General features: G+C 49.5%; 1 protein-coding gene across 1 annotated transcript in view; it reads left to right on the forward strand.

Annotated features, from left to right (window-relative positions):
• The window catches only part of BAIAP2L1 (BAR/IMD domain containing adaptor protein 2 like 1), a 95,859-nt gene extending 76,719 nt beyond the window's left edge, over positions 1–19,140 (forward strand). The window contains exons 10-14 of the mRNA XM_027611379.2: positions 1,644–1,851; positions 2,500–2,577; positions 3,836–4,016; positions 16,836–16,873; positions 17,293–19,140. Coding sequence (XP_027467180.1) covers positions 1,644–1,851; positions 2,500–2,577; positions 3,836–4,016; positions 16,836–16,873; positions 17,293–17,368 — 581 coding nt within the window. The 3' untranslated portion in view covers positions 17,369–19,140. The remainder of the gene's footprint in view (positions 1–1,643; positions 1,852–2,499; positions 2,578–3,835; positions 4,017–16,835; positions 16,874–17,292) is intronic.
• The last annotated feature ends 43 nt before the right edge of the window (positions 19,141–19,183 follow it).

The raw sequence follows: 19,183 nt of genomic DNA on the forward strand, positions 1-19,183 counted from the left end.
TCGTTAAAAAATAAAATACCTTTTTAAATTTTTTTACTATTTTAGATAAACGTTATCCTGAGGTAGGGGTAAATAAACATCTATGGTAGCACACATTTATAATTGCCTTGTTGAAACTTTTTTTTTTTTTTTTTAAGATTTTATTTATTTGAGAGAGAGAGCATGAGCAGGGAGGAGGGGCAGAGGGAGAGGGAGCCTGATGCAGGGCTCAGTCCCAGGACCCCAGGATCATGACCTGAGCTAAAGGCAGAAGCTTAACCGACTGAGCCACCCAGCCACCCCTGCCTTATTGAAACTTACACTTCAAAGTAAATAAAGGTCTGGGTTTATTATAAAACCATAAGACATTTTATAAGTGACACATTTCTTTGACAAATTCTAATTCCATATACTGCTTGATGTTTATACAAAGGAAACTTACTATTGAAAGGTGTTACATTTTGAAATGGGATATAACTTACAAAGAGCCTCATATTGTGCACCATATTTGGTGGCAATTGTGATAAAATTTCTTTTTCAATAAAACAAACCATAAAAGTTCACATGACAAAATTATGGTGATTGATCTTACCAGTAGGCTTAGTGTCTTTCATCATCTCTAACAGAGAACTTCATGCTTTCTGGACACTTAAGTTCTAACTGCTTAAATTTCTTAACTCTATTGATGCTTTTTCAATAAATCAGGACAAGTTACTGTTTGCTGAGATTTCAGGGGGCTTTGCTTAGGCTCCGCTCTGTATAGACAGAGTCTTTGGCACCCAGAGACCCCTCTCTCTCTGCGGGGTATCTCACAGGCCCCTTGGGTATGAAAGTCATGGCCATTGAGCCATGTGCTAGAGAGAGCCCACAGACTACAGCATTTGCAGCTGCTGAGTGAGATCCAGAGATGAGAGTTTCAGAATGGCAATTTTGTTTCTTTGGAGTGGTAAATATCAGCTGGTGCTGGAATTGAGACAGAAATGTACAGCTCGATGCTTCACATCGTGCAGGGACTATGGTATCAGGCCACCCACATCCCATGCTGGCCTGCTAACTGAGATCCCGGTGAGTCACTGTGGACGATAACTGATAACCACTCCTTCCCTCAGAAGCTGTGAAGCATTGAGAGTGTGGACTGGCACTTAGGGAGGGTTCAGTAAACGTGCTGGTCCTCATCGCATCCTTACTGCATTCCCAGGTGAGATCTTGAGCCGTTGCACGGCGAGAACATCTGCATTTCCAATCTCTTATTCTTTGTGGTCCAGGTCGTGGGCAATGGCGTTTGAGTTGATGCCCTACACTGCCTTGGGGTTCGTGTTGGGAGAGCAGGGCAAGGAAAGCATCAGGCCCTCCAGTGATGCGTCACTTTGCCTCTGATTAAATCAGAGTGCGGGTGAAGCTTGGCACGTACTGTATCCTCTCTGCCTGGAAAAGAGCATTTAGCCCCAAGAGTCCTGCTCAGTGAGAGACCTCAGGCTGTGGTTCTGCCTCTGCTCCTCGCGGTCCCTGCCCGTCCAGGCAAAGTCTAAGTGTGGAAACAGTGTGCTCGGAGCCGCAGTAGGACGAGTGTTGGCAGGCGGGAGTGGGTGGCTTTCTGGGGTTTGCTTGTTTGGACTTGTTATCAGTCCCTGAAAAGCGATCACTGCTGCGCTCATTTTCAACAGATTCTTCAGATGATCCCAGTTTACCGCGATCAGTCTCTGTTGCAACTGGACTGAACATGATGAAGAAGCAGAAAGTAAAAACCATTTTCCCACACACTGCTGGTGCAAACCAGACTTTGCTCAGCTTCGCACAGGGAGACATCCTCACACTGCTCATCCCTGAGGAGAAAGACGGCTGGCTTTATGGAGAGCATGACAGCACCAAAGTGTAAGTCTCAGGGCAGATGCTGTCCACACAGCAGTCAGGGCCACCCAGCACTTCAGAGAGCGGCCATATCTTCTTTTAGTGGCAAATTGTCTTTGTGATCACAGCGTTTTTACCAAAGTTCGGTTCATAGTTTAGTTATGGTTCTAGTGTAGTTAATTGGAGTTACTCTGTCTCAGGTTATTTTCTGTATGTGCATATATAGATGAATTTGATACTTGAATAGGTCATAATGAAGTCACCTCTGAAAGTAGTTTTAAATAATTCTTGTGGTTTTTTTTTTTTTCCTTGAAAGAAGACTTCGGATTTCTCAAGGATAGTCTGCACATCAGATGGATTTTGTTAAGATTTAGCGCATAAATAGTTTAAATGCTAGCGTCTTCAGCCATGAGTATGTGCACAGGCCTTACTGTAAGCTGGTTAAATTGGTTTTCTGTGCAGATTATTCAGCTATTAAATAAATGTGGAAAAAAGCCAAAAAGGTAATCCAAATAAAAAAAAAGCTGTATGTAAAATACACATTGTGTGATGTGGTGAAAATGGACCGGTCTGCCCCTGAGCTGTCCCTGAGCCATTCTGTAATATACTTTAAGTTCACTTGTCTTCTGCTGACCCCACAACCAGGCCTTTTTTCTCCTTCCTCACCTGTAGGAGGGGCTGGTTCCCAGCATCCTACACAAAGTTGCTGGAAGAAGATGCAAAGGAGGCCATGAGTGTGCCCACACCAAGGTAGGACCTGACTGTGGCTCCCATTTCCCAGTGACGAAAACTCACCTTTGACCTCATGATTTTGGACATACGAGAATTCTGTCTAGATGTGTGGTGACCCCATAGGGAAACCTCCAGTCGTGTAGGAGAGTACAAAAGGGGGACTGTTACCCACAGCTATTCCCTTAGTGGTTTCTGCTGTGGGGACATGCCTCCAGACTCTGCTCCTCACCCTCGTCAGCCTTCTGGAACCACTTACTGTCCCCCCCCCACCCCCCACCCGGCCAGGTCACTAAATCCAAGGTGACCATCATCACCATTACTGCTTAGGAAGTGCCAAAGTGCCTTATGCTGACTAGCTCATTTAATTTTCGTAACAACCTTATGAGGTAGGTCCCCACTTTAAAATTGAGGACACTGAGGCACAGGAAGGTCTTTTCCATGCCTAGCTATGAATATTTATATGTGTATCAGCAGCTGTAGTTGGTTACCCCATGAGTCCTCAGAAGTGACATCCAGGGGCGCCTGGGTGGCTCAGTCGGCTAAGCATCTGACTTTTGATTTCGGCTCAGGTCGTGATCTCAGGGTCGTGAGATCAAGCCCTGAGTTGGGCTCCATGCAGGCCATGGAGTGTGCTTAGGATTCTCTCTCTCTGCTTCTCTCTCCCTCTGCCCCTCCCTACCTCTCTAAAAAGGAAAGAAAGAAATGACATATCCAAACCGCACTCTTCATTTTTACCCTAAATTGCCTCATCCTCAGTATTTCTCATCTCAAAGCCTCTAATCCATCCAGCTGTCCCTGCAGACCTTTGAGCACCACACTCTATGCCCCCCCTCCAAGTCCTGCTCCGTGTCATCTGTGTGTCCTCACCCCTGGCAGAACAGCTCAACTGCCGAGTGGCCAAGGAATAAAACTAGATATTGTGTTTGTGATGTTAAAATGCTGAGGACTTACTTGTTTTGTTTTTCAAATCTGAAGTGCTCAACACTTTGCTAAGGCTTTTGCTGTAGTCTTCATTTTCTTACTGATCTTAAATTAATCAAGAGCCAGCTCTTAATTAAGCCAGTTTTTTTGAGTGCACATTTACAAACCAGTAAAAACATTACAGTATTTTTTATATTGATGTATACTGTGTGTGCACACACGCATGTCTCGTCATCTCCTCTCTCACACCCTATGTGAGTGTTCACCTCTTGCAGTTCTGGCCCTAGGATATTGAGGATGTTTGGGATTCAGATGGCAGGATCTTACGTAACTTGTACTCTCTGCTTGTTGGTAGCCTGGCCCCAGTGAGAAGCATCAGCACGGTGAATTTATCTGAGAAAAGCAATGTCGTCATTCCCCCACCGGATTACTTGGAATGTTTGTCCCAGGGAGCGGCTGCAGATAAGAAAGCAGATGTTTCCAAAAATACTTCTACCTTTAAAGCACCGGTGTCCCAGCCAGAAGCCACATCTCCTGTGAGTGGAACTGCAGCATAACGTCCTGTGTACCCCCACCCTGAATGGCGATCTGGGGGGTGTGGGCTCTTGTTCTACCAGGAATGAAGGTGGTATCCCCCCAGGCGGGGCTGGCACGCGCTCCTGAATCTTCTGCATTCCCACCCTCTCACACAGCCACACAACTTCCATAACTTCAGTACTTCTGTTTGTTTTTATCTGTAAATGTAGTTCGTCAGATGGTATCAGGTGTTCTCTCCTCGCCTTTGGCCCCGGCTGCAGTCAGTCAGTCTCATCACTTGTTCTGCGTTTTCTTCAATTTTCATACCGTTTCCTGAGGGAAGGCTTCTGGTTAAAAGTAACTTTATCTTTGTGGTTTCAGAAAGTGCTTACTCTGCACCAGGTGCTGGGTAAACATGGTGTCATGTACGCCCTCTGTAATCCTAAATGACCCCATAAGATCATAGAGGCCACGGGCTCCCAGAGTCCCTTCATTGCTGTGGCACCTGTGTCTCCTGAGCACCGGCCCCTGGTGCGGGCTCTCAAGGTGCAGAGATGAACAGGACCAGTTAGTGGCTGTCTTGGAACTTACATTCTAGTGGGGGGAAACAGACAGTGAGAAATAAACAGTAAACACAGTGATGGAAGCTGTGCAGAGAACTAAAACAAGGTGAGGTGATAGAGGGATGGGGCGACCGCTCACATGGATGCCACAGGTTTGTGTGCAGGTGCTTATGAGGGAGCACCCTGGGGTCCTCACCTGTGAAAGTGAGAGAAGGGGAGCAGCATTCGGCAGGGGGAGAAGCTGGACTGGGAGGGGAGCCAGGCCTTGATCACTGGCATCCAGGGCAAGAGAGCTTGAGCCAGGGCAGTTTCCCGAAGGGACAGCCCAGGGCAGCGCTCCCTGCATTTTCTTGTTGATCTGGGCAGCACGTGACAGTGTCTGCACCCCCAAGGAGGGGACACTGAAACTGAGACCTGAATGGCAAGGAGCCTGTCACGTAGGGGTCAAGGAGCGGGAAGGAGCAGAGGAGCACACATACTTGGCATGCTCAGAGAACGAGGCCATGACTCCAGGATGACGGAGAATTGCGAAAGGGGGGATCCGTGTTCTCATTTTTCTTTCAGGACAGATTTTACCGTAAAGAAGGGGAAGCATGAAGAGAACGGAGACCAGGAAGGCAAGCGGAGCGCACGTGGCGTGTGGGGCCGGGAGCAGGGAAGGTAGTGAGCGAGAGGCCACGGGCGTGGGCAGAGGTGCGCACAGACTGGGGAGTTCCTGCTTGAGGTGGCTGCTCTCCGTGGGGAAGCAAGGGCATCAGCGGAGGGGGTGGGCGGAGCGAGCAAGTGTAAAGAAAGGGAATTTGTGAAACGGGTTCTGAAGAGTGAGAAGGTGCATGTGGTACAGAATACGGGGTATACGGGGGGTAATGCCGATGCCCGTTTATGGTTTGGGGTCATGATTTAAAAGGAAGCCAGGCAGTTTGGTTGTTTCTCCAGCAAGTGCAGCTGCTCCGGCTCAGACAACTAGTTGGGGTTACCAGGTGGTGGTGCTGGGGGAGGAGCAGGGAGTTCTTGGTGTTTGTGAGGGTAGGGCTGTGGTGTCCCAGACCTTGGCATTCAGGCTGGGCCATGAACGGATTTGGAGGGTGGGAAAGGAGGTGCGGGGGAGGTGGGGCAGAACCTCTGCGAGGCTGCACAGCTGCCGGAGTGCAGTGGGAAGGAGCTGGGAGGTGAGGGTCAGAGAGTGGGCTGGGCTTCTGGGGGCTGTGCAGCTGAGCTTCGTACCCAGGGCTGCACAGTGGCCAGGTGGTACCAGAGCCTGCCTAGCCTGTACTCCTGCCAGCTTCCTCCCAGAAGTGCCCCCGGGCACTGGTGGTAGTCCACAGGCAGTTGGTACATTGATGCCTGGCTACTTTGTTTTTTATTTTCTGGTTATTGTCTGGTCCTTTCTGTAGCGCACGCAGGGGCATCTCCCTGCTTCTCGTGGGATATGTGGCTCCACAGCTCTGCCCCCATCACCAGTACTGCTGGTGGCCTTTGTTCAGCTGTGAGCGGTGCATGGGTGCGGTCTCTGGATTACATGGAATGGGGACTCTTAAAAATGTGCCCTGCCTTTGACTGGAGCCTTCAGGTGTTTTAGAATATGCCTACCTCATCATAAGCTGCAGTGTGTTCTGATCTGGGAAATGCAGGGTTTTGCAGTCTCTCTCAAAAATGTCTTTGGCTTGGGGGCACCTGGGTGGCTCAGTAAGTAAAGTGTCTGCCTTCAGCTCAGGTCATGATCCTGGGGTGCTGGGATCGAGCCCCGTGTCAGGCTCTGCACTCAGCAGGGAGTCTGCTTTTCCCTCTTCCTCTCCCTCTGTGATCTCTCTTGCTCTCTCTCAAATAAATAAATAAAATCTTTAAAAAAAAAAGTCTTTGGCTTCTCAGATAAGCACACTGTACGATACATTGTTTGTACCTTTATTATTCCAAGTTACACCAAAACCTAACAAAAATTATTTTCAAAAGAATGACACACAGCTTTTGAAAATGGAACTTTTCCATTCTTTCATCATGGAAGAGAAATTACTTGGAAGGACAAAGGTATCAAATGCTGTTTTATTAAATACCCTAGTACATTTTATTTATTTATTTATTTATTTTAAAGATTTTACTTATTTATTTGACAGCGAGAGACACAACGAGAGAGGCAACACAAGCAGGGGGAGTGAGAAAGGGAGAAGCAGGCTTCCCGCGGAGCAGGGAGCCCGATGTGGGGCTCCATCCCAGGACCCTGGGACCATGACCCGAGCCGAAGGCAGACGCTTAACCAACTGAGCCACCCAGGCGCCCAACCCTAGTACGTTTTAAAACAGTAGTCTGAAAATTATCTTAAGACATTTTGAAAAGCATAAACATTCCTTTTGCTGGGGCAGGCGAAAAAAAATGCTTACAACTGGATGTCACGCAGCTCAGGATCCATGAATACAAGGTACACCATTCTGGTGTGACCTGTCTATAGTGCCTTCTCCTGTTTCTTTGTTTGATTTCCAAGTTTTTCTTAGGGAAAAATTCAAACATAATAAAAGTGGAAAGAATAACGTCTCTCACCCCCAGCTTTGACAATTGTCAATTCATTTACCAATCTTTTTTTTTTTTAAGACTTATTTGAGAGAGAGCACGCACGTGTGTGCATGTGATCAGGGGAGGGGCAGAGGGAGAGGGAGAGAGAACCCCAAGCAGACTCCAAGTTGAGCCTGAGGTGGGGCTCGATCCCACAACCCATGAGATCATGAGCTGAAACCAAGAGTTGGATGCTTAACCAATTGTGCCACCTAGGCATCCCCCCCAATCTTTTTTCATCTTGCCCCTGGCCGCTCCCAGATCAATTTGATGCTAATTCCAGACTTTGTCATCTCATGTATAAATACCTTAAATATAATAATACCTTTTATTTTTACACAACCAAAATACCAATTACCATATCTTTAAAAATTGACAGTAATTCCTCAATATATCAACCAGTCACTTCAAATTTCTGATTTCTGATTGTCTTATTAAAAATTGAACAGTATAGTTTGAATCTGGATCCAGGCCTGCTCCACACATTGTAATTGGTCACTGAGTCTCATGGTGAGTGTTTTTGTATTTAAGGTCTCCCCATCTCTTTTTCCTTGTAACTTATCTGGAAGAACCAGGTTATTGGCCCTGGAGGGTGGCCCCTGACTGCATTTCGCTGAATGCATCCACATGGTGTGTCCTTCACCACATTCCCCTTTCTCCTGTATTCTCGACCTGGATCAGAGTCGGTATTATTGTTTTGTTTCTTTGCCTGTTTTGTTAGAGCATTTCATCGGTGGTGGTGGCTAGTCCATCCAGAGAGACACCTGTCTGATTATCTCTTCTTTTGTGATATTAGCAGCTTTAATAATAACCACCTCACTCCATTACTTTAAGGCTGGGTGATGTCTTCTAAGATAAAAGAATCTTGCCCCAAAATCATAGTTAACACTGAAATTATAAGTGAAAACACTGACATTTTAGGGCGCCTGGGTGGCTCAGTCTGTTAAAGTTCTGCCTTCGGCTCAAGTCCTAATCCCAGGGTCCTGGGACTGAGTCCCATATCGGGCTCCCTGCTCAGTGGGGAGTCTGCTTCTCTCTCTGCCTCTGCCTGCCACTCGCCCTGCTTGTGTGCTCGCTTGCTCGCTCTCTCTGTCAAATAAATAAATAAATAAATAAATAAAATCTTTAAAAAACACACACACAAATTTTAGCCAACACGGTCTCATTTTAGAGAACATTTTAATTTTCAATATTTTTACCATGTCGGTAAAGCTTTATGATGAAAGCACTGATGCAGTTCTTACTATACTGAATTGGATACACTGAAAAATCCTATTTATCAGTATGGTCAAAAATGATATTATTTAGCATTTGGCAGTTTAAATGAGATCTAACTTTATTTTTAAACCACTTTGTCTGGATCATACTAGACTGGCAGTGTAAGGAGGCTGCCCTGAAAAGTGCTGAGACTGTCTAGTAAACTGAGGGTTTGGGGCAGAGCAGCAGCTTTGGGCGTGTAGCTTTCTCTGCTGCTGGAGCTGGTCCCATGCTCTGTGGCCACCTCGTGGAAGCCACTGCCCTTCCCACCTTGGCCGTGGGTGCAGGAGTCCTCGGCTCACATCCCATGTGCGCCCAGTCTGTTCTGTCCCAGGGCTCCTCCAGGCAGAGCTCCTCCAGGCAGAGCTCCACATCCCAAGCCCCCTCCCTCCCCCTGCCACAGACCATCTTCACTGATCCTAATCTGTAGTCTCTTGACAAAGCCCCAGACGTGATGGCTTCCCTGGTGGATTCTGCCATACATTACAAAGACTAGCTAATACCATCCTTCTCAAACTTTTGTCCAAGAATCAAAGAGGAAGGGACACTTCAAACTCACTCTGAGGCCAGCATCACCCTGATACTCTGGTCAGGCCCCCTATTTCTGTCTTGCAGGCCAGACAACTTTTTTTAGTCTTTCATTTTAGCAGCCTTGAATGTTTGGTTTCATGTAACATTTAAAAGCCCCAAATATCTAATGAGAGTGCCCTTCTTGTGTGGGTTCCAATGTGATTTTAGTTGTCATTGATTTTGTGAGTGTCAGAACAGTGAATGTTGATGAACTCTTAATAATTGAGACCTTCCATAAAAAAGGCATGTTTAGCGCTTCAGAGAGGTATAGAGTCAGTGCCTGCAGCGAGGTCACCTAACTTGGGTAAGTAACGTTTTCTGTGGCCTCAGACTGCTGTGACCAACCAGACTCCTTTCTTAAACACAACCAAATGGCACACGACGGCGCACCGCCTAGAAGGGATCTGTGGGTCACAGTGAGACCTTCCCATTGGAAGTCATCCATTGAGCATTGACTGACAAGCTACCATGGTCCAGGGAAACAGATAGGAATAAGGCCGGCCTAGGAGTTGAGTCCTGTTCACTGGTTATTGGAGCTGTGTAAAAGTGCATGGGGCAAAGAGGCGACAGGAAGAAGGGAGAGCTCAGGCTCCTGGTAAGCACCAGAGGAGGTGTCTTGGAAGCAAGCATTTGAGCCAACATCTGAAGGAAGAGCTCTGACAAAACGCAGAGCCTTCCAGATAGACGTTCTGGGAACCGTGGTGGCTGGGTGTGGTCCAGGGCCACGGCCAGGTAGCTGGTGGGATGGCTATGCGGGGAGAAGCACACCGAGCCAGGAAGTCTGGGCTGCATGTTTGCCTTCCTCCGTCCTCCTGGGTGGTATCCGCAGGTGGCTCTAGGGGTGCGTGCTGGGGCCTCACGACAGGGCAGCTGGCTGTGCGGTCATCCAGGGAGAGAGGGAGTCGTGCTCAGTGGAGATGGGACAGGGTGACAAGTGATGCAGGAGGTAAGGACTGACAGAGCTAGTGACCACCTGGTGTAGTCTGCTTGGGAGAATCCATCGTTCTGTGTTAACTCTGGAAGCATTTCTGGTTTGCTCATGTTCATGTACTTTGGAGTTTTTTGTTTTTTTTTTTTTGAAAATTTAATCTTGAGCTCCAGATTTTTGACATGGGAACATTGAAAAAGGAAAACATTCTTGGGCAACCCTCCTGGGTCCCCTCCCTCTCTGGGAGCTTTGTACTATCAATAAACTTTGCTTCAAAAAAAAAAAAAATCTGCACTTAAGTTACACATGTAACTACTAGAAAACATTTGGGAGGTTCTGAATAATATAATCAGGGTCCAATAAGTATGATCGTATTCATTAAAGATGAAGTTACTTTATGGTTTTTTAAAGTACCTACAATTTGAGAGATCCCTCTTCCCACTTTTGAAAAAAAAAAAGATAAAAGTTTTTTTCCATGGGTATATTTATATATTTCATGATTTGTCTGCTATATTAAACATAGAAGGAAGTGGCATTATGGTGAAATTTTTGTCTAAAATTCTAATACAGGGGCGCCTGGGTGGCTCAGTCAGTTACGCGTCTGCCTTCAGCTCAGGTCATGATCTCAGGGTCCTGGGACTGAGCCCGGAGTTGGGCTCTCTGCTCAGGGGGGAGTCTGCTTCTCCCTCTCCCTCTCCCTCTGTGCTCTCTCTCTCAAATAAATAAATAAAATCTTAAATTTTTTAAGAAATAAAAAATTCTATTACAAATAAATTGATAAATTATCCTACTCTTGAGACAGAAATAAGGATGCTCTCAACATTTATCCCATGCACTTAAGTAAACAGATAAATGTTTTTTTACCTCAAATATTGCCATTTGCTGGATAAACAGATGCTGAAATGAGGTTTCCTTTCCATCCACCTGGCAGTCACAGCTGCAGGTTTAAGTTAAAGAGCAAAGTCCAAGTTTGTAAAAATGAAAATATCTAATCATGACACCTTATTTATTATAAAAATAACCCAGGGAATTTTTGTTTTGCTCGAAAGTATAAGTTCACTTCCAGGATGACCACTGGTAGCACTTCATTTTATCTCCTTTGAGCAAACTATAGGTGAATTTATTTAGATCGATATTTTACCCTCCCTTCCCAGCCCCCACACACAGGAGGATCGGAGCATGTGCTCCGTCAGAAAGCATTTGTGAGCCGGACGCGGCTGGCACTGCTACCCGGCTGGTGGGCAATGTGAACGGGGCCAATCCAACTTTCTGATCTCCTGGGCTGGGAGGCCGCGGGGGAGGGGTAAGCACAGACGGAGAGCAGGAGGACCTGGAGGTCCTTCAACTGATTGAGAAAGTTCTAAAACCTCCACGGTCAGCTTATCAGTGCCCCACCCATGTGAACGCTTGATAAGACGAATACCACTGTCCTCTGTGTGCTGTTCCTGAGGAACCGAGAGGTTGCTTTTTTGTCTTTGTGGCCTGGAGGATAATGGAAGACAGTTAATAAAGGTCACAAGAAAATATTAATTGGCTTTTAAAAATCAGCAAAGACCACAAGGTCTGAGGGCCTCCCCAAACAAGGCACCGCTGGCCATGACTCCAGCGGCGCCCTCCCCCATCACCATCTTTGGGACATTCACTGTTCCTTATCTGTAAGACCATAAAAGGCATCTTCTCGCAGAATGAAGGGGGTAATAACCCAAAAGTAAGTACACAGTGCTTCACAGATGCACAGTGAGATTAAATGATGGATTTATATTCCATTTCTATCACGGACGTGTTTTGAAGTCATATTTCAAGATCCTGTGCAAACTGCAGAAGAAAACACCACCACTCCATCATCAGTGGGCATCCTCGTGCGTGTCCTCAGCGGACACCATTCTGTCAGAGGAGCTACTGCATTTCCTCGCTATCAAGTCCGATCTCCAAGAACAAAACCGAAACACGCAGGCCCCCCCGCAGGGAAAGAAGAACTAGTCTTGGTAGCTTCTCGCAAGAGCAACAGGAAGCACAGGATCTAATCCTCTGGTATCAGGGCGTGGGCAAAAGCGTAAGTGGAGAATTTATGGCCGGGTAGATATGTCCCAGAACTGGGCTGCCCAGGACAGTAGCCGTTGAGCACTGAAAAAAGTGGATTTGCAACTAAGGAATTTGTATTTATATTTAATTTTAGTGCAAATAGCCATATGGGTAAGTGGCTACCATATGGGACAGTCGGGTGTAGAGCATGCAGAACAGGACAATGTTCCATTTAAAAACCGGATCTAGAGGGGCGCCTGGGTGGCTCAGTTGGTTAAGCGACTGCCTTCGGCTCAGGTCATGATCCTGGAGTCCCGGGATCGAGTCCCGCATCAGGCTCCCTGCTCAGCAGGGGGTCTGCTTCTCCCTCTGACCCTCTTCGCTCTCGTGCTCTCTATCTCTCATTCTCTCTCTCTCAAATAAATAAATAAAATCTTAAAAAAAAAATGGATCTAGAAGCGTGATGGTTGGGAAGCATGGATACATGACTGAGGCCTGCCTGGTAGCCCGTGAGGGCTGGGGGGGAACACGGTCCAGTCCTGGAATTTCAAATCTCAAAAGTTCTTAGGCCCAACCAGCTGATAGTTTATTTTTCCTAAACTAAAATGTTCAAACCAGCTGATGATGCTGGGGAAAGGTATGTTCTGTCTCAGCCAAATGCTGGGGTCCAAGGCAGCTGGCAAAGCATCTTAATGCTTTTATACATACTTTTTATGTACAACCATCCGTTAATGCCAGTTACACGTAGAGTTTTGTTTAAACACCAGGATTCTTAGGCTTAAGTACACCAAACACCCAGGCCTGGGAGCCTTCTACTGTAGAGTGGAGTGTTCCTGAACCCACCAACCTACTGTTCTGTGGCTGCCCTGTGATGTTCTGAGATACCGACTTCTCCCTGAGGGGCTGGGGGGAGGGGTCATGGGGACTGAAGCTGGAGGGCCTGCCAGGTGGTCACACTGTTCTCTGCTGTTGCTGCAGCGGAGTTCTTAACATGTGGAGAGCCAGGCTCTAAAACGCTATTGAAAAACTAAGCCCCGCTCCACACACACTTGGTGCTCTAAGTTGGAAGTGCTGCCTCGGCGAGGGGCCTGGGTTGTCTGCATCCGCTCTCCAGGGTGGGCACCGGGATTTCAGAAGAGCCCCTGCCCCAGGGCAGTTGGCTCTTCCCTGTCTGGCCTTCAGTGTCCCCATGTCAGGACTAAAGGTGTTGAACTTTAGTTCAGAGGTTATGATTCGGGAGATGAGCCCAGCCCACAGCGGAGGACTGGCATCAGCTGTGGGTTATCAGGGTGGCTTGTGTTGCAGGTAAGAGCTGAGCCCCAGTGGCTTCAGATAGGAAGGGAACGGTCTGTTTCATGGAAGCAACAGCCCAGAGAGGGTCAGTAGCAAGGCCACCCAGGGCCCTCTCATCACTCGCCCTGGCTTCTGGGGTGTGGGCTCCCCACTCAGCATTCTCACTGGGCCACGGTCCCTGTCTCACCTGAGTGTCTACCTGTGGCCAGAAAACGGGCTATACTGGGTGGTCTCAGCTGACCTGACCACCATAAGCTGGGACCATGGAGTCCGCTTGAAGGCATGTGGGCACGTGGTGGACACCGGAGCAGAAATCTGGATAGTGGGAGGGGGTTGGAACGGACACCATGTGACAGTGAGTGCCCACTCAAGGTGAACTCGGGCTTTTAGGTTTTCTGGGGCAAAGAATCGCAAGATGTGCCCGGACTCTGCCTTTTCCTACTCAGCTGGTTGTGGGCTGTTGCTGACCAGGCCCGAGGCCTTCACTGCCCTTACGGTCTCGTGGGTAACCTGTTCCACGCTCCTAATGACATGCCTAGCCCACGTTGGTGCCTGGTTTCGTCACTCGATAACCTCCTGTCGTGTTGAGTCACTCCAGGCCAGCACCATCCTGGTTGCCAGGAGGGGACACAGAACAGGCACCTGGCTGTTCACAGGTGTTCACAGGCTGTTCACAAAAGCCATAGGTTCTGGCTTTTGTGAAGTCTGAGAAAAAGTGTGAGAAACATCGTGCTGAGTCCGAGCAAGGCCCACGGCGTGTGTAAGGAGTTTTTCTGCCGTTGCCTATGGGACCTCGGGGAGCTCGGCTCCGCAGACATGCGCTCGCACGTGGCCTCCGGTGCTGTGGGCCCTGCACTGCGCGGGTAGAGAAGGTGGCTCCCAGTCTGCGGAGGCCCGTCAGCCTGTGCCGAGAGGCCGAGGGCCAGCAGGAGCCCTGTTGAGATGGGTCCGGTCCAGGGACACAGGACAAAGGAAGAGGGAGACGGGATTGGGGAGTGCAGAGACAAGGGACCCCAAGCCCCACGACACGGCCTAAGGGAGGCAGCGGAGGGACGGGCTCAGATGGAACGTTTGGAGGCAGCCAGCAGGACAGACGGGCTTGTGGCATCAGCCTGCACGAGGGATGGGGCTGTGTGGTCAGTTTGAGGTGGGAAGATCTGAAAACACTTCTGAGTGGGATGTGCACTTTCCTCCCTGATGGAAAGAGGGCAGTGCCACACGTGGCCTGGAGGTGCGCTTCACTGACAGAAAAGGGAGCAGGGGAGGAGGGGCAGGTTTGGGGACAGCGGTCAGTTGTGACCACAGCAGTAGGCTCAGTGGAGGTGCGTTAAAGAAGGGAGAAACCTTTCTGAAAATGTTCCATTTTTAAGTGAACGTTGAAGAATACCATGTAAAGAAAATGCTTGACTTTTCACAAAGCAACTGCGTATAACTAGCAGCAGATCGAGAACTAGAACGTTCCCCCGCCCCCCCGACCCCCCCCCCCCCACACACACACAGACCGGCCCTTCTCCCAGACCAGGCTGGCCCCTCTGGCGTGGTCCTCACACGAACCGAACGTGCAGCGTGCCCTCCTGTGGCGCTCCGTTGCTGTGGCGTTCACTGGATGGAAGGTGGTTGTCCCTTCTCCTGGTGACAAATGTCTAGGCTGTTTCACGGGACTGCTCTGAGTGTCCTGGTGGGGTGGGGGGCTCTCTGTCCATTGCACGTGTGCGCTGCTGGGACCGGCGGTGGGGGAGGCTTGCCGGGGTGCGGGGTCCACACCGGGACCCAGGTCCGGCCCAGCACTGAATGGCTTCAGGCTGTCCTAAGTTACTCTCACCGTCCCCCCTCACAGGAGCTGTTACTTCTTGCCACTTGGCTTTTGGTGGACTGTGACGCATCTCTGCTGCTGTGTTTGCTTCTCGCGAGTGGGTCCGGGCCAAGTACTCGGATGGCACAGCTCGTGAACATGTAGCTAAATTCGTTGTCGAGTTGGGTCAGTCAGGGCTCAGGAGGCCCTCCTGGGCACAGGCCACCACGCCTTCCCCTGGAGAGCAGCTTGCGGGTACTCGGGGAGGGTTGTGTGTCTGGTTTCCAATTCAGGGTGCACAGAGCTTTCCTCAGACTTGAGGACGCACCCGGCAGGGAGACGGTTTGCCCCCAAGGAAAGGCAGCAAGAAGGTGGCTCCCAGTGAGAGTATCAAGGAGCAAGAGGGCTGTGTGCCTCTGGGGCCAAGCACATGCCTCCGAGAGGCCACACCTGGGGAGTCTGCTTGGCAGGAAGTGTGCTTTCCAGGCCGGGAGGACGCAGGCGGCCTCTTCCCGGTGGGATCCAGTGCCTCCCCCGTGAGGGGCTTTCTGCTCTAGGCCCTACACCGCTGCCGGTGGTCTGAACACGCGTGGCACTGCAGGGCAGGCATCCTGGTGCTTTTTAAATAAATTATAAATTAGCCTGTAACCATCATATAGAGTATGAGCGCTTCCCCAGAAATGGCTTATTCTGAGCCTGCTGGGGAAGTGCAGCACGCCTCGTAGGAAGAAACCACTTTGCAGCCATTTAAAGCCCTATTAGGATGTGCTGAGCAGGGCAGCTGCTTTGTGCATCAGTGATGAAAAGTAGACACTGAATCGGGGTGCAGGGCTGACTGGGGTGCCTCCTAACGCTGGCGCTCCCCATTGGGATGAGCCTGCTGACCTGCCGGCCCCAGGGCTCTCGGTCACGCCCTGAGGTCCTCAGAGGCACAGAGACAGCAGGAGCGGGTCTCAAGTGGCCCAGGTGCCCGCAGGCCCTCTTCGACTTCAAGAGTCTGTATGTCCAGCACCCAGGAGGAGCCAGGCAGAGAGCCCTGACCTGGGCTTCCACCTCTAAGGATGGCCTTTGACCCCCAGGCTGGCAGCAGGCGGTCAGAGGAGCTGTCTGGTCAGAGGTCACAGGAATCCTGGGAGCTTTCAGGACGGTCAGGTCTGGTGTGGCGGCCTGTGGCTCAGATGGTGTCACACTGCCCTCTTCCTGGGCACCATCCAGAGAGTTAGCCCCACAAGCTCGGGCCAGTGAGTTCTCGAACAGCCAGAGCAGATTTACAGCAGTGTAAAGCCTGCAAGCTTACAGAATGAAGGACAGAAGGTGCATACGCCCCCGTGGTCCCTGGCCACACTGGGAGGCCCCCAAGTCCCGGGCTCTGGCGGTTCCTGAAGGCAAAAAACAGTGTTGGCATTGTTCCCTCTTCCCCCTGCCTTCTCTTCCTACCAGATCTCTGGCCACCTGTTGGCACCAGTCTGTGGGCACCAAGACCCAACGAGGTCTTATTTTTACTTACTGTCTTTTGATGGCATCATTCAGGATTGGGCTCCAAAAACCCAACTGCAGTCACTACAGGTGTGCAGCCGAAGGGCCATCGGTGAGGAGCAGCCCGTCCCAGCCTCCCTCAAATTCTGAGTCGTTCCAGCGCTTGTGAGGGTCCCTCCCTTAGGTTTTCTGTTCTTGTCCTTACTCTTTAAGTGACTTTAGAAAGACATTGAGATGGTCTCAAATGGACAGAGACTAGGGGGCACTTTTCTAAAACCGGCATTAGCCATTATAGAGTCCCTTGTGCTTTAGATGGCTTTACCTTCAGGTCTTACTAAAAATGTCCCAATTTCATGAGCCTTCCATAAACTTCATCTTTATCTATTCTTCACAGAATGATGCAAATGGGACAGCAAAGCCTCCTTTCCTCAGGTATGTTGACCTTTGTCCGTGAGGGCTGTGCAGCCCAGGAGGCCCGACCCTGAGAGGCCTCGGGCCTGTGGGGTCTGAGGAGGATGCAGCCACCCTGTTCTCATCAGGCTGGGGAAGAGGGCCTGGAGGCTCTGCCAGCGTCTGCCCGGGTCCCAGAGGGAGGAGGCCTGGTCATGAGGGCGATGGGCAACTGAATCCAGACCCTGTCCTAGGTGGCTCTCCCGTTGCAGCATCTACAGTTCTGGAGAGTTCTGTAACTCAGAACTGCCACAGAGAAACGTTCATGTTCACAAAGCGTCCAGAATTTTTTATAGAAGCCATAGATTTTCACAGAGCGAGTAAGAGTAGTTCACGGCTCTTTTAAAATCAAATTTCCATCTCGTAGTATTTCTGTAGCTGCGTTTTTCCTCCCCCTGCAGCGGAGAGAACCCCTTCGCTACCGTGAAACTCCGACCGACGGTGACAAATGATCGCTCAGCGCCCATCATCCGATGAAGGGAGGGCCCGGAGCTCCAGTTCCTCCGTTAAGTTCTCACTTGCAAAATGATACAAATTGTTCAACGTGCTGTAACTGTTGTAAAGCTTCGCCAAGGGTGCCTGATTTTAATTGTATTCTACTTGAGCAAATCAATGCATTCTCTCAATTTAACATAGTTGGGTTGATACATTTCCATCTTTAAGAAGATAAAGAATAGTTGAGTTGGAAAGAATAGTTATCAACTCAGTCATTTAAAAGTATATGTTCTGTTCATCAGAAGACAGTAAATTTGGTTCTAATCCTTACTGTATCATTTTAAAAATATTCTATGATTTTTTTTTTAATGGCCAGAATAAGGGATAGTCTGTGCTTTCATGATTGGCTTTCTGCACCTGAATGCAGAGGAGACCAGTTTTAGTTTATAAAGCATGTGCTCTCACCCAGCATTATGATGTTTATCCAAAGGAAATGATGTGTAAATTTGCATCTTAGCATGCAAATCATAATTGTAAGCAATATAAATTATGACTTATATAAAATTTAATTTTTTAACTTAAAAATTTTAAATTGGTTAATCAGATGTAGAGCTACCTAAGATGGAGGAATCCCCAAGTTTGATTTAGATGTACCTGTAGAGCGTGCGTTTTGCCTGACCCTGTTACAGCCATGATGTTTAGTACTCAAATAATCCCAAAGCTACTGAGTTTAGTAGTTTGTGGAGTCACCAGCTCCCCGACTCAGTGGGAAGAACACACCAGGCCGTGCGGCACGTGGGCCTGGCTCAGGGCATCACACGCGTGTGAGGGCCCCACACGAGTGACCCCGGGGTGTTCTCACTGTGCTCGTTGATCGAAGCTGCCCCCGCAGCTAGTGTACTTCATTTCTGAAATCAGATACTGACCCCCCTCCCGCAAAGAGCACGTAGAAAGCCAGGAGCCTGAGTGTTGGCGGCTGGGATGGGAAGGTCTGCATTTCATCTGAGACCTGCCATCACAGCCTCAGAACTGGGGACTCTGAGCCAGTGGCCGAGTTTACCTCTGCTGCTGGGGGCTGGGCCCCGTTTTGGAGGAGTGCAATCAGGATGCACCCCCAGGCCATTCGCTGCGTGTGGGCGCAGAGGGCCTTACTTACCGCAGCTCTGTTGGTCTCGCCATAAATATCAACATCCTTCTATAAACTTGAAAGTGGTCACGGTCAAATGCAGGTAGACCAGTGGAAGCGTGTGACACTTCACGTTCTTGGTCCTGTCCTGGCTGCCAGGCGAATCGGGCGACCCCGAGGGCGGAGGAGTCAGACCTACGCGAGGGTCTTCCAGGCCGAGCTGGGCTGAGTGCCACTGGCAAACCGCACGCCTGTCCTGAGGGAAGACGCTCCAGCCAGTAAACCACAGTTCCATTTTGTTCAGTGGTCCACTGCTTCTCTCACCCTCTGAGTAGGAGGAGGGTTCGCAGCAGCTCAGTATTTGCAATGGGGGCGGGGGGGGGGGGGGGGGGGGCAGGCCTCCCTGACCTCCGGAGCTCTGCTCTTCGGGCTCCTCCGGCTTTGTGACAGAGACTCTCAGGTGCGGTCTCCGCAGGCGGGCTTGGCTCACCCGATCCGGTCTCGGCCTTCACAGAACGGACTGTGGTGGGCACACGCCTGCCTCACCGAGGAGGGGAGGGCTTGCCTCAGGTCCTGGGCACAGAGGTGCGTGCTAAGTAAGTGTCAAGGTATTAGGTTTCGTTATATTAATAAAAATTTGGAAAGCACTCTCTTGAGCTGTGACTGTCTACGGAGGACTAGATCAAGACCTGCCAAGGAGCTGGATGCTGCTGAAGCCAGGTGATGGGTAT

This window comes from Zalophus californianus, chromosome 10, assembly GCF_009762305.2.
Source record: "Zalophus californianus isolate mZalCal1 chromosome 10, mZalCal1.pri.v2, whole genome shotgun sequence".
Taxonomy (NCBI): domain Eukaryota; kingdom Metazoa; phylum Chordata; class Mammalia; order Carnivora; family Otariidae; genus Zalophus; species Zalophus californianus.